We start from the raw sequence: 13,080 nt of genomic DNA, 5'->3' as shown, positions 1-13,080 counted from the left end.
ACACTGCATTACTCAGTAGACCCCATGGCCTCTTATCTTTTATCTCCTTGCCTCTTGGCTAAATTCAGAGCTCAGCTACACCTCCAAAGGTGACATACTGTTGCAGGAAAATGAGGAGTTCACATTGTTTAACCAAAACCAGGATAGAAGTGGCTACTTGATGATATGTAATTAACTGGCAACCAGTAATAATAATACACTTGCTATCAATTTCAGTAACAGAACAGGTAAACCATGATACCAGACACTTCAAAAATGTTAATAAACATTACCCATTTCTAAACATCCTTCTATAAATACCCTCTGAAGCTATACTCACACCCACCCACTCATCCATGTTTACCCGGACCCTATCTCACAGGCAGCACGGGTTACGAACACAGCCCCACTCTCCTGGGATGCAGCTTCCCTTCATGCATGCGCCTCTGCTTGGAGAAGTGGGGGCTCCAGCTCTGCATGTGCCCGTTTCATATGTACCCACATAGGACCCATGCCCATCCTTACATCCTAGTATTCCCTGCAGTCTAGGCAGAAGCTGTGATGGCAGTGGGATAACTTCTGGCAGTGCCTGACCAGGTTTTGACTGCTGATGTTTCCACCCCAAAGTATTTCTCCACCACTGCAAATTGTCATGCTACTTTCATATTGTTTCCCAAGCTGACTCCTCCTCAGTTTCAAAAGTCACTTTGTAATTTCCTGGTTACTGTTTAACCTCACTGATGGTCACCTTCCTCTTTATGATAAGTTTGGGACAAACATCCTCCCAGACAGTTCTGTATATTCCAAGCACGCAGGTTTTGTTGTCTGTGGGTGGGCTGTGTGAGCGCTCCCACGGTAAATCCTGTCTTCAGTGTCTCCTTTAGATTCCCTGTACAGTCACTGGAGGAACAGAGCGGTTTTAGGTTGCAATTAATGTCACCATTTTGAGGCGTCTACCTTAGGATGGCATAAATCACGCTCTTCAAGTGTCTGTGTTCTGCAGTGAGGTATAAAAGGAACTAGACCTTTAGCTCGTACATACGCATAAGCCATGTAGTCTTGTAGGGTGGGATTCCTCTACAGATTTTGACACCTGAGTGAATTGTCTTCACATGACCTGTGCCTCTGAGTGCCTATTACAATCAACAAAAAGCTAATCAATGCAGTCAGTGAAAGTAGGTGCTTTAAGTTTGCATTTATTGCCATTCTTAAGGTTAGTTAAGGAAAATATTTCTTGTTTGTCTCATCAGGAGCCCAGACTGTGCTAGGACTGAGCTAGAAGGCAATCTCAGAAAGATCTCTATAGTTTGTTTCTATACTCTTTCTCAGGGCAATCCTCAGCTGACCATTCAGCTAGCTGCCCTAGGATGCCCCAGCATCTCTCCGAAGAAATTCATTTGCAGAAAAATTTCCAGAGGAAAATCCTCTCAAGGGAATTATTACAGTCACTGTAGTATCCAGCCCTGCGGGTGCCACACTCTTCCACTCTCCTTGAGTCCCCCTGACTCTGTGCATGATGCTTGCAAATTGGAATTCCTTTGTCAATTAAATTGCATTTTTTCAGTGTGTCAGGCCTTTTACTGATGGTTCACCGTATTTTTGAGGATCCAAAGGGATCTGTGTCACTGAGATCATAAACCTTATTTTAGTGACTGCAGATTTTAAAAAGTGGATGTCAAAGTGGGTAGAGAAAAAGCATTGTAAAATTAATATTGAGTTAGCCAAATCTTTTTTTTCCAGTGGCTTATCCTAAAGCAAAAGTAGTTATCAGTGAGCAAAAGGTCAATGAGTTAGAATTAATCTTAAGAATATTTCTGGTTCATTCTGCCTTTACAGAAAATGTGTCTTGATCCATGTAATTTGACTGCATTTGCACACTTCTGTAAGGCATTATATAAATATGTGGAATATACCCCCAACTGTATGCATCCAGTGTGTGGATGAACATCTTCAAGCTCCTGAGAAGTCTTGCAATTCTGTGTACAATGGTGTCATTGTGCAAAATATGTGTGCACGTTTATGTTAAGTTTTACAGCCTACTAAAATTTAATCCCTATTCCTCAGCTTAAAAATTTGCCAGCCAGAGGTCAGCTTTCTCCCAGACTAAATTCCTGTGATTGCCACCAGTTTTTCCCATTCTGTTCTCTTTTTACTATTCAATGCTGATTTTAATCGTGCTCAATCAATAATGAGATTGAATCTTGCTGGTCAGGTAGTCTGTTTCCTCTAAAGGTGAGAGAACCAGCATCACTGGTGATCATCTGAAGAAGCCTTCAACTCAGTGACTTTAATATTTTGCAGTTGAACACAGATATATATATACATATATCTTTGTTGGGCACACTCAGAAGAACCTGAGGTTGCTGCAGACTTTCATACTTTATCACCCCTAATCCATACAGTTCATATTTTCCCTATCAGTTGCTGAGAATCCTGTAGAATCCGTAAGAGTCAAACCTAACCTGAACTTGTTTAAATAGGATTTTTTTTCATGAATTGGAATTTAACCTGAAGTATTCGTCTCTTGTCTCCATTGGTCCTGAACCAGCCTGACTAAATATTTATCTTCAGTCATTGGCTTAGAATAAACATTGTCCTAAAACGTGATATCCCCTAATGAGAGAACCTGTTAAGCAGTGTTTCTTTTCTAGTCTGTCTAAGGAGGTCTGTAACTAAAATGCAGTTCTTTGGAGAAGCCAGTTTTATTTTAATGCCTGTTGTGTTGGAAACATGTGGCTGTTATAGCCAACAGCATGCTCTGAGTGCAAATAGGGCAAATCAGCCTGTCTTTCATCAGTTCTTACTAGAAATATATGCATTATTTACCCTTTGTGTTGAGGTGCTTAGGAATTAATTTATGGTGAGGAGCAAATGAGCTAATGGGGCTTTTTCTGTCCCTCTTGCCCTTCCTTCCAATAATCCCCACCTCTCCTTATAAGATTCTGCAACTCTTTATGTTCCCTGTGCAGCAAAATAACACAGCTTCTCACTTAGTCCCTCAATACCCACTGCGGATTTAGGAAATAAGAGAAAAGGTGCAAGCCGGTGTAGCAGGAACATGAGTGATGTACAGGATCTGGCAGAGGTGTTGGAAATAGGTGTCAAAGTCAGCTGAAGAACAACCATGTAGTTACGGCTTGGTGGGATGAGTCTTCATTTTACATTTTTTATTTCACGTGAACAGTTTACTTAACTGGGTTTGCCCTGAACAAGTGTATTGGGTTTGTGTGGCAAGGTTTTGGTAGGAGGGTGGTTACAGGGGTGGCTTCTGTAAGAAGCTGCTGGAAGCTTCCCCTGTGTCCGACAGAGTCAATACCAGCCAGCTCTAAGACGGACCCGCCGCCGGCCAAGGCCGAGCCAATCAGCAATAGTGGTAACGGCTCTGTGGTAACATTTTTAAGAAGGGAAAAAAAGTTGGGACAGATGGAAAACGGCAGCCAGAGAGAGGAGTGAGAACATGTAAGAGAAACAACCCTGCAGACACCAAGGTCAGTGCAGAAGGAGGGGGAGGAGATGCTCCAGGCACCGGAGCAGAGATTCCCCTGCAGCCCGTGGGGAAGACCCTGGTGAGGCAGGCTGTCCCCCTGCAGTCCAGGGAGGTCCACAGTGGAACAGATCTCCACCTGCAGCCTGTGGAGGATCCCACACCGGAGCAGGTGGGTTCCCGAAGGATGCTGTGACCCCATGGGAACCCCGCGCTGGAGCAGGCTCCTGGCAGGACCTGTGGATCTGTGGAGAGAGGAGCCCATTGAGCAGGTTTTCTGGCAGGACTTGTGACCCCGTGGGGGACCCGCGCTGGAGCAGCGTGCTCCTGAAGGACTGCACACCGTGGAATGGACCCATGCTGGAGCAGTTCATGAGGAACTGCAGCCCATGGGAAGGCCCCACGTTGGAGAAGTTCATGGAGGACTGTCTCCCGTGGGAGGGACCCCACGCTGGAGCAGGGGAAAGTGTGATGAGTCGAGCCCCTAAGGAGGATGAAGCGGCAGAAAATAACGTGTGATGAACTGACCGTAAACCCCATTCCCCGTCCCCCTGTGCCACTGGGGGGGTTGGTAGAGAATCAGGGAGTGAAGTTGTGCCCGGGAAGAAGGGAGGGGTGGAGGGAAGGTGTTCTGAGATTTGGTTTTATTTCTCATTACCCTACTCTGGTTGATTTGTAATAAATTGAGTTAATTTTCCCCAAGCTGAGTCTGTTTTGCCCGTGACAGTAATTGGTGAGTGATGTCTCCTGTCCTTATCTCAACCCACAAGCCCTTTGTTATATTTTTCTCTCCCCTGTCCCGCTGAGGAGGGGGAGTGATAGAACGGCTTTGATGGGCACCTGGCATCTGGCCAGGGTCAACCCACCACAGCAAGGAACTGAAATGGGACAATTTCACTCAGAGATGAATCTAAATCAGAATGGATTTGAAAAATATGCAGCTTCTTGTTCTTAATCTTTGTACTACTCTGTGGGAGAAACACAGCTTTGGTGATCTTGGACTTTGGGAAACACAGACTCCCTCTCAGCCTGTTGTGGCAATGAAATGGAGTGTGATCTGAGAATTTGCATAATCTCTTTCTAAATAATAGTTCTGGAGCTCTTTTGCCCTAGAGACTCATGGAATTGCAGGACACATGGAAAACTTTCTACAGCATAAAAATAGTGTGATGAATTCAAGATTTCAACATCATGCGAATATCCAAAGGGCAGAGTTGAGGCTATATATGCAACCTTTACTTTGCAATTTCCTGTCAGTCAGAGGTTTAATTTTATAATTTTAGTCATAGATACTGTTGTCATTTTTTTTCTTACTGGCATTTCAAATAGGTTTATCAGAAAAAGGCGAAAAAGTCCCAGGCACTGCAAACCTTCAGCCCTGAAGGGGCTGATCTGTGCATGGGGGATATTTCTCTTAGTCAGTAAAGCTTGGGAAGGGAACAACTTATTAGAATAAAAACAGAGGTGATAAGAACAGAAAGACAGGCAGACCAACTTCCTGCCCACCACTTATTTACCAGCACAAGAGAATGGAGTTACTGGGACTGAAGAGAGCAAAAAGCAAAGAAGGATCAGTGTTAGCTGCATACTCAAGTATTTCCCATGGCTGGCTGTAGGCAATGATACAGTATTTTTTTGAAAAGGAAAGTGCTTATTACATTTAACTGCAATATGCTGCCTGAAGAAATTGAAAGACATTCATCCATGCCAATGCAGACCAGCATACTTGGCAAGGGAAGGTTCCAACACTGTCTAGAAAATTCTGTGGACTAGAGTACACAGAGTATGTTGTAAGATCTGGTGTCAGCACAGTGAAAATATCATAACACATCACCCGCAACTAGCGGAGTACCCCTGGGATCCCTACTGGGTCCATTCCTCTTCAACATCTTTGTTAAATGTATGGATGATGGGACAGAGTGTACCCTCTAATGATACAAAACTAGGAGTGGATGATACAGCAGGGGGTTGTGCTGCCATCCAGAGGGACCTCCACAGGCTGGAGAAATGGACAGACAGGAACCTCATGAAGACGAAGTGCAAAGTCCTGTACCTGGGAAGGAACCAACCCCAGGCATCAGCACATGCTGGAGGCAAACCAACTGGAAAGCAGCTTTGCAGAAAAGGACCTAGGAGTCCTGGTGCACACCGAGTTGATCATCAGCCAGCAGTCTGCCCTTGTGGCACACCTGGAGTACTGTGTCCATCCAGTTCTGGACTCTCCAGTGCAAGATGTATGTGGAGAGAGTCCAGCGGAGGGCCACTAAGATGGTTAAGGGACTGGAGCATTTCTTATATGAGGAAAGGCTGAGTGACCTGGGACTGTTTAGCCTGGAGAGGCTTCTCAGGAGCTCAGGGGGATCTCATCAATGTGTATGAATACCTGAAGGGAGGCTGTAAAAAAGACAAAGCCAGGCTCTTTTCAGTGGTGACAGGACAAGGGGCCATGGGTACAAACTGGAACACAACAGGTTCTTTCTGAACATCAGGAAACACTTTTTTACTTTGAGGGTGACTGAGCACTGGCACAAGTTGCCCAGAGAGTTTGTGGAGTCTTTATCCTTGGAGGTATTCAAAAGCTGCCTGGACACAGTCCTGGGCAATGGGCTGTAGATGACCCTGCTTGTGCAGGGAGTTTGGACCAGATGACCTCCAGAGGTCCCTTCCAACCTCAACCATTCTGTGGTTCTGTGATCACGCTTAAGAGCCAAAATATCCCATTAAACCTTGTTATGGGCTTCTGCTAAAGGCAAGGTTAACCCATCTGCTGTGGATACTTGTTCATGACTGTAGTAGTCAAAGGCAGCTAGAGAGATGCCAACCACATCAGTCCCCGGTGGGGTTGTCCACAGAAGCCTGCATGCTTCCATCATGTTACCCCAGTGGGACATGTATAAGTGGGTGATAATAGAAACTATATAATGGCATTTCTAAGACAACATAGTAGAGAAATTCCTGGAAATAATCAGGAATTTTTCTCTTCTGAATATCAACACAAAACATGTTCTATGTGTACTTTATGTGCTTTATCTCTAAAGATAGTACGTTTTTACTATATAAATGTATCTCTTTGGTAATATAGTACTACTAAATTATCTAATGGTTTTACATTAATCGGGTTTTGTGCCATGTGATAACTCTAATGGGAATATGGTTCAAAAGCAGCCCCTTTCTTAGCACAAAGGACTCTAATGCAGCAAAACCTGCCTATGTTCCACTCTTCACTGAGGCTCTGTGTTGCTTCAGTTGTTTCCCTGAATCTCTATCTGAAGTGATGAGATGGGTGAATTCACATGAGTGGTGAAAGCAGCTGAGGACAGCATTGTGCAGGCCAGTGAGTATGCCACTGGGAGGATCCACAAATCTAAAAACCTCAGGATATGCAGGAGTTTAGTCAAAACACAGTCTGCGGAGGCTGGTCATTTTTTCAACATCTTCTATATTCTGTTTAAAGCTTGTTAACCTGGGGTAAGGATTTATAGTCAAGGTCAAGTGGGATAGCCCTCGGCACAGGATGTCAACAAGGAAAAAGGCTTTTACTTTGAGTGTGGTATTACCTACTGCTGAAGAAATAAGTGTTTGTGGTTTCCATTGCCTAGAACCAGTTGATGGCAAAAGGTTTTATCAAAGTAAGCTTAGACTGTGAGCAATATTTTTTAAAACCATTAATACAGAGTTTGCTTCTGATATACTTGTTTGTAAACAGAAAGTCGTTCTGTACTAGTATGCTGTGGGGAGCTTTTCATGCCACTTTACTGTGCAAATGAATCAGAACTTAAGTTGGCATTCTAAGGCATTTTTTACTTCTACCAGCCTTTTAATTTATGATCTTAAGCACTGATTTACTGTAAACATTCAAAAATCTATGTAATCTTTTTCACAGCTGCGAAGGTTTTTTGAGATATTCTTTAAAAGCAGTTCTCCCCAGCAAGCCTTCAACAACATGAAGGAAGCTATAAGCAAACTTCTGCTTATAACTGAGGTCTTCAGTGAATCATCTGCCTCAGGACCAAATTCTTTCAATCAGTAAGTGACTTGAAGTGGTCATTGCTATGCTATTGTCAAGATAGCTCCTTAGAACAGAATAAAAATTGTAGAGGATACACAACTCCTAAACTAAAAAAATCCCCTCTATTTCATACTTCCTTATAAAGTGAGGACACGCTGCATTTACAGAGTAAGACTCTTCAATATCCGCAGTGTTTCTGGTTTGTGAAAAGGTTATGATGAATACTTAGGACCAGATGCTGTGTCCTGATGGAGTGTTTCAGGCAGCACAAGTGAACAGAAATCACTCACAACTGGGCTAGTCCTAACATATATAAAGCTGTATTTCCCTTCAGTGAGCCTTCTGTCATATGTCAAATATTTAATGTTAGAGTAGCCCAGATGGTTCAGAGTTGGCAGTGGCAGGCAATCTGAACAAGAGGCACTGTAGAATACTTTATGAAATATACCTTATGGAATATACCTAGGCAGCAACAGCCGCATTTCTGTGGGTGTTAAATCATTGTAATCGCTTCTATTAGAGTGTTACAGTTCTTACACATAAATCAACCTTTATTATGTAATATTTTTATTAATTAAAATTAATATTTGTTCTATATATGTTATGTCACATCCCTGACATTTTTATGACAAATATTAAATAAGTTACTATTTATTACTTTTATATGTTTTATAAAGCTCTGTGAGAACCCAGGTGTTTTAGTAGCAGTAATATAAAGCTCATTATTTGGCTTATACAAGTTGGGAATAAAACTTACATTGTGAGCGGAGAGGGTAGTGTGGAGGGGAGGAGTGTAACGGGATAGAGCTATTTTGACAGTGGTCCAAACGCTAACAGTTTTTTACCAATGGGATGGATATCTCTTGTTTACATAACCCAAGACTTGCTTAGAGCTCCTGGCCCATGCCTTCAAACATCCCATAGCTGTAGCACAATTCTTTGGCTTCAGTGGTTTTGCCATCTGTTGCCCTCCAAATGTCTTCAAAGCTTTTGCAGGACCTCTTTCTCATAAAAAGGCATTTCCTCCTCCATTCACCTCCCTCACTGGTTTAAAAGTCAACCATATAAATACACTTAAATACAGCACTGTTTTCATCAGCTCACAATCTGACTCCACCTATGTTTAATGCTGCTGGCTCTTAGAAATTTTATTTAGTCTATATTGCATGCTGACTCTTGACTTATGTGTGTATGTTCTTCTGTGTTCTCTGGACCTGTGGGTATGTCATTGTAGCATATATAGGGACATGGTTAGTGGTGGACTTGACAGTGTTAGGTTTACGGTTGGACTTGATGATCTTAAAGCTCTTTTCCAACCTAAATGATTCTATGACTCTGTATTTCACAACAGTACCTAACCTCACTGAATTGATTCCTGTTATATTGTATTTCAGATGCAGCCAATGTTTTCAAATGCTAACCTTTGACATTGGATTCGGCACCTCCATATACCCAGTAGTTCTTGAGGTGAGAAAATTAAACAAATTACTGCTTGACCCAAAAAACTTGTACCAAAAAGAACACAGCAAGTAACCCTCTTTGACAGGTACCCTCAGATCTCTGAGAAATGTAGAAATATATTAATATTAATTTTGCCTAGAAGTGAAGAGTTGCTGTGGGAGAAACCAGTTTTTAAGGGACAGAGTTCCTGTGATAAAGTTCACCACACCATTGAAGTGTGCAAACCTTTTGATTTTAGCACTAAAGGACTATCAACCCAACTGAATATCAGTGAAACAAAATCCATAGGAAGCATTGTGTGAAAGTAGAGGTAGGTATTTACCGTGCCAGCACGAAGATGAAGGGAAGAAGTTAAAATACCAAAATCAGCTTTTAATACAAACTAAAGTTCTCCATGAGTTGTATCGTACTTCTTCAGTCCATGGCCTGCTTTGATCTCTACTGTGCTGCCTTCTTCCTTAATGGTTCTCAAGGACCGCAAAACCAGAGAAATGTGACCTGTGGCATAAACTCCCTGTGCCAATGTTGTACCGCTCCTGCCTCAGAACAGCCTGGCCAGAAACAAAAACTGTACTGCTTTCCAGCTGCTTCTCATTACCTCAGTATATATATATGAATATGTATATACCTAGGTATATAAAATCTTTGTCCATATTTATGACACACAAAAGGCAAAAAGAGTTAGTAAATATAGCCTGGGAAATTACAGAACACTTTTAAAATTCTTCCTTAGTTAAAATCTGTTCATTTCTAGTAACAACAGGGCAGTGAATCTCTCCATCCTTCGCAAAAAAAAAAAAGATCCTTGAAACACAAAGGAAAAATGGACATATGAAGGAAAGTTTGTACAATTTAAAAAAATCCATGAAGACAATATCCTCATTAGTCTGACAAGACTTGTTTAGCTAGTATAAGAAATGTGACTTGACCTAACAATTTAATAACTGTATAACAAGCTGTAAAAAATTCTCCCAGGAGCTGCTTAAAATACTTACCATAAAGCATTATGTTTACCTACCTGTATAGAAGTCTCGTCCATCAGCCATAATCCATGCAAATCAGTGGGGTTTAATAGTTTCTTATGAAAATACAAATTACTCTAAAAAATAATGTTTGATAATTACTATGACATTTGACTTCTAATAGCATCCCTTGGAAACCGTAGTATGCACACACCCCATGCAGCTTGAAGTTATATTTTTGTTTATGCTAAAATACTAATTTATTCATATTTTATTCATATAAACATGAATATTCATATTTATTCATATAAACATGAATTTATGCATTGTGTTTATATGTTGTAAAACTTACACTTTCATCTGTAGTAAATCCTAAATACCTGAGTTTTGCAAGAGTTATGTTAACATATAAGCTGACATTTTACTTTTTAAATCAAATTTCACATCAAACGCATGAAAAACTCACATGAGCGTGCAACATTGTGCTCTATCCACTGGAGGTCAGCAAACATTGTGGTGTGTAGTTCTGACAGAAAATGTGGTACAGTATTTGTTATATTATAATCCTGTCTGTTTTATTAATGTTGTTATTATTTTTTTATAAATAGTTCCAGTTTGGTATATGTGGTTATAAGAAGACTGAACTTGATATTCAAATTATAAATTCTTATATTGTTTTCCAACAGGTGCATGAAAACTTTGATTTTCAAGATGAGGATGAAGCAAACATTCAGGACCAAACTTTCAAAGAATTTCTTCTTGAAGATACTTTTAAATTTCTCTTATCTAATGTGTCCTCAACATCCAGTTTCATAGAAGCTTTACAAAAAATATATGGATCAGCTGTGAACAAGGTAGTTCATTCTACCTTTTTCTTATTATTAATTCTCTGAAAATATTTCATTCTAAATTGTATGCCTTTCTGAAATTTTAGGTGCCAAATTATAGAATGAAGGATTTATTTAATCAAAACTATCTGTTACTGAATTCTGGGGAATAAAACTGTAATTATATTAAACAATCAAATTTTCTTTTATAAAAATTCCACTCTCAAATTATGTCATTCCCCAAAGTACAAGACTTTAAAGATATATTTAAAACTTTAACAGTTAAAATAATTTCCCTACCATTTTTTAAATGGTCTTTTTTAATATACAGGTTTGTGTGTTTTCAGAAACCTAGAATTGATTAACTCAGATAAGTAGATTCATGAGGATCAGAATTAAATTTTGTTTCCTACAACTTTGTGTCTTATTCCGAATGCAGGATCCAATTAAATTTTTTTGCATTTGTAGGATCTGCATAAAGTTTGCATCACTAGTAAAAACTATTTCTCACAAGCTGGGATCTCCTTTAGCAGTATTTCTCTCAGTTTGGGCACTTTTAAGGGTGCATTTCTGAAGACCCCCCTGCTTACAAGGCTTACAGGGACTAAATTATCCATGTGACTTCTGCCCCTCAGATAGGTGTAACTAAAACAGAGTCATGTTTTCTAAATTTATGACAGGCTAAAGTAGGAAGCTGCAGACATACGCACACGTATGATACGATTACCTGAGTCTGTGTTCTGTAGGAGACCAGACCACATTTCAAACTGTCCACTTAACTGTCTATATTTCATGCAGTCTCTTCCCATGGTAGTTTATATGGGTACTTTTCTACACAAAGCTAATGCACAGTCTAGTTTATTCTAGACTGAGAAATGGGAAGACCTATCAAGGAGCTGGCTTGACATGACTTTGGATGAGGTTAGGGCAAGTTGAGAGCTGCTGTGACCTGTTCCTTTGATCACCAAAGGGATTGGGGTCTAATGAAAGCACCCTGCTTTCCATGTGATTTCACCAGACTATGCTGCCCTTTCCTTCATAGGATGGAACTTACCACAGAGAAGATGAGCAATGTTTGTCTTTAGAAGAGATAAATTCAGCGATTACTTTCATAAAGGAGCTGAAGAGTCTTGGACAATTTGAGCTGGTAAAATAAACAGGGTTTTGTTGCATTGGATATATATTTTATGTAAACCTCTTAACATTTCTCCTTCATTACCATTCTTTGCTGTTTCTGGCACATGTATTAGGCTGGATGGACAGGGAAGTGGGAAGGTAGAGGTTAGGCTGATTTATTTTGGAGGATTTGGGGAATTTAAATTAAAAAACATAAGAAAATAAAACAGAGAATTTGAGTTGAGGATTCATTGAAAAGAACAGTTAAAGCAGAAACAGAGACCAGAAAACAGAGTGAAAGGAAAAGGAGGAAAATTATTTAAATGACTGAGTTGGTAAGAAAATAGAATCATAGTGAAGCAAAGCAGGTTTTAATGGAAGAACTGGACACAGTACAACACTGAGATCATGACCAGAGAATAGAAATAGATGAAAACGTGGCAAAAAAAAGCAGGTGGAATATGTAATATGTCTTCTTCACACTTAAACTGAGTCCATTCTTGGAGAAGAATAGAGATGGAGAAATAACAGTGTCTGTGAATAGGCATGGCAGTTAATGAGGGAAATTATGAGTATTGGGGAAATAAAAGATCTGCAACTGGATCTGTTGTTCAGAGTCTGCATGATATCAGGATTTCTTCTGGACCTTCTGGATGAGTATCAGGACGGGAGACTGATGCACCTTTCTGAAGAGGTATTGAGTTGAATAGATCTGGAAGTCAAATCAGAGGCAAAGGAGTTAGACTTCCATGTCAGTACTAGTAATCCTGATTTGCAAGGCTGGGCAAGACAGTGACTTTCTACACATGTGGGAAAGAGCATTAATATATATCCATCCATGTGCTATATACACTGTTTTCTAAGTATTTCTCACTTTGCATTTTACAAATATTCTAATGTGTAGTCTCTAATCAGTGTCTCTCTTTTCAGCTTTTCCCTTCTGCTTCCCCCAAGATTCAAACTTTACTGCGTGACCTTTATCACATGGTAGACCCAATGAGGCGACTTGGTTCAGTCCTGACTGTGCATTTGTTGCTTTCCAGTTTACTTGAACAATTCCAGTTCATGACTGAAGAGGCACATACAAACCTTTCAGAATGGTAAGATACTTATTATATGATATGTTGAGGGTAGTTTCTCAAATTATATTAATTGCAGTAGCTCCAGTGAGCATCATAAAACTTAACCCTTCAGTAGATGTAGGTGGACTCAAAACACTTGAGATGAAGGTCTATCATCCCA

At 40.4% G+C, this 13,080-nt stretch overlaps 1 protein-coding gene across 3 annotated transcripts in view; it reads left to right on the top strand.

Moving 5' to 3' along the window:
• Nucleotides 1–13,080, top strand: part of CPED1 (cadherin like and PC-esterase domain containing 1) — a 167,785-nt gene that overhangs the window by 69,350 nt on the left and 85,355 nt on the right. For all 3 annotated transcript variants that reach the window (XM_049814410.1, XM_049814412.1, XM_049814411.1), the window contains 5 exons: nucleotides 7,347–7,489; nucleotides 8,867–8,939; nucleotides 10,582–10,749; nucleotides 11,765–11,869; nucleotides 12,769–12,938. In XM_049814410.1, the coding sequence (XP_049670367.1) occupies nucleotides 7,347–7,489; nucleotides 8,867–8,939; nucleotides 10,582–10,749; nucleotides 11,765–11,869; nucleotides 12,769–12,938 (659 nt within the window). The remainder of the gene's footprint in view (nucleotides 1–7,346; nucleotides 7,490–8,866; nucleotides 8,940–10,581; nucleotides 10,750–11,764; nucleotides 11,870–12,768; nucleotides 12,939–13,080) is intronic.

Source organism: Accipiter gentilis, chromosome 11, assembly GCF_929443795.1.
Source record: "Accipiter gentilis chromosome 11, bAccGen1.1, whole genome shotgun sequence".
NCBI lineage: Eukaryota > Metazoa > Chordata > Aves > Accipitriformes > Accipitridae > Astur > Astur gentilis.
This window is presented reverse-complemented; position numbering and strand designations above follow the sequence as displayed.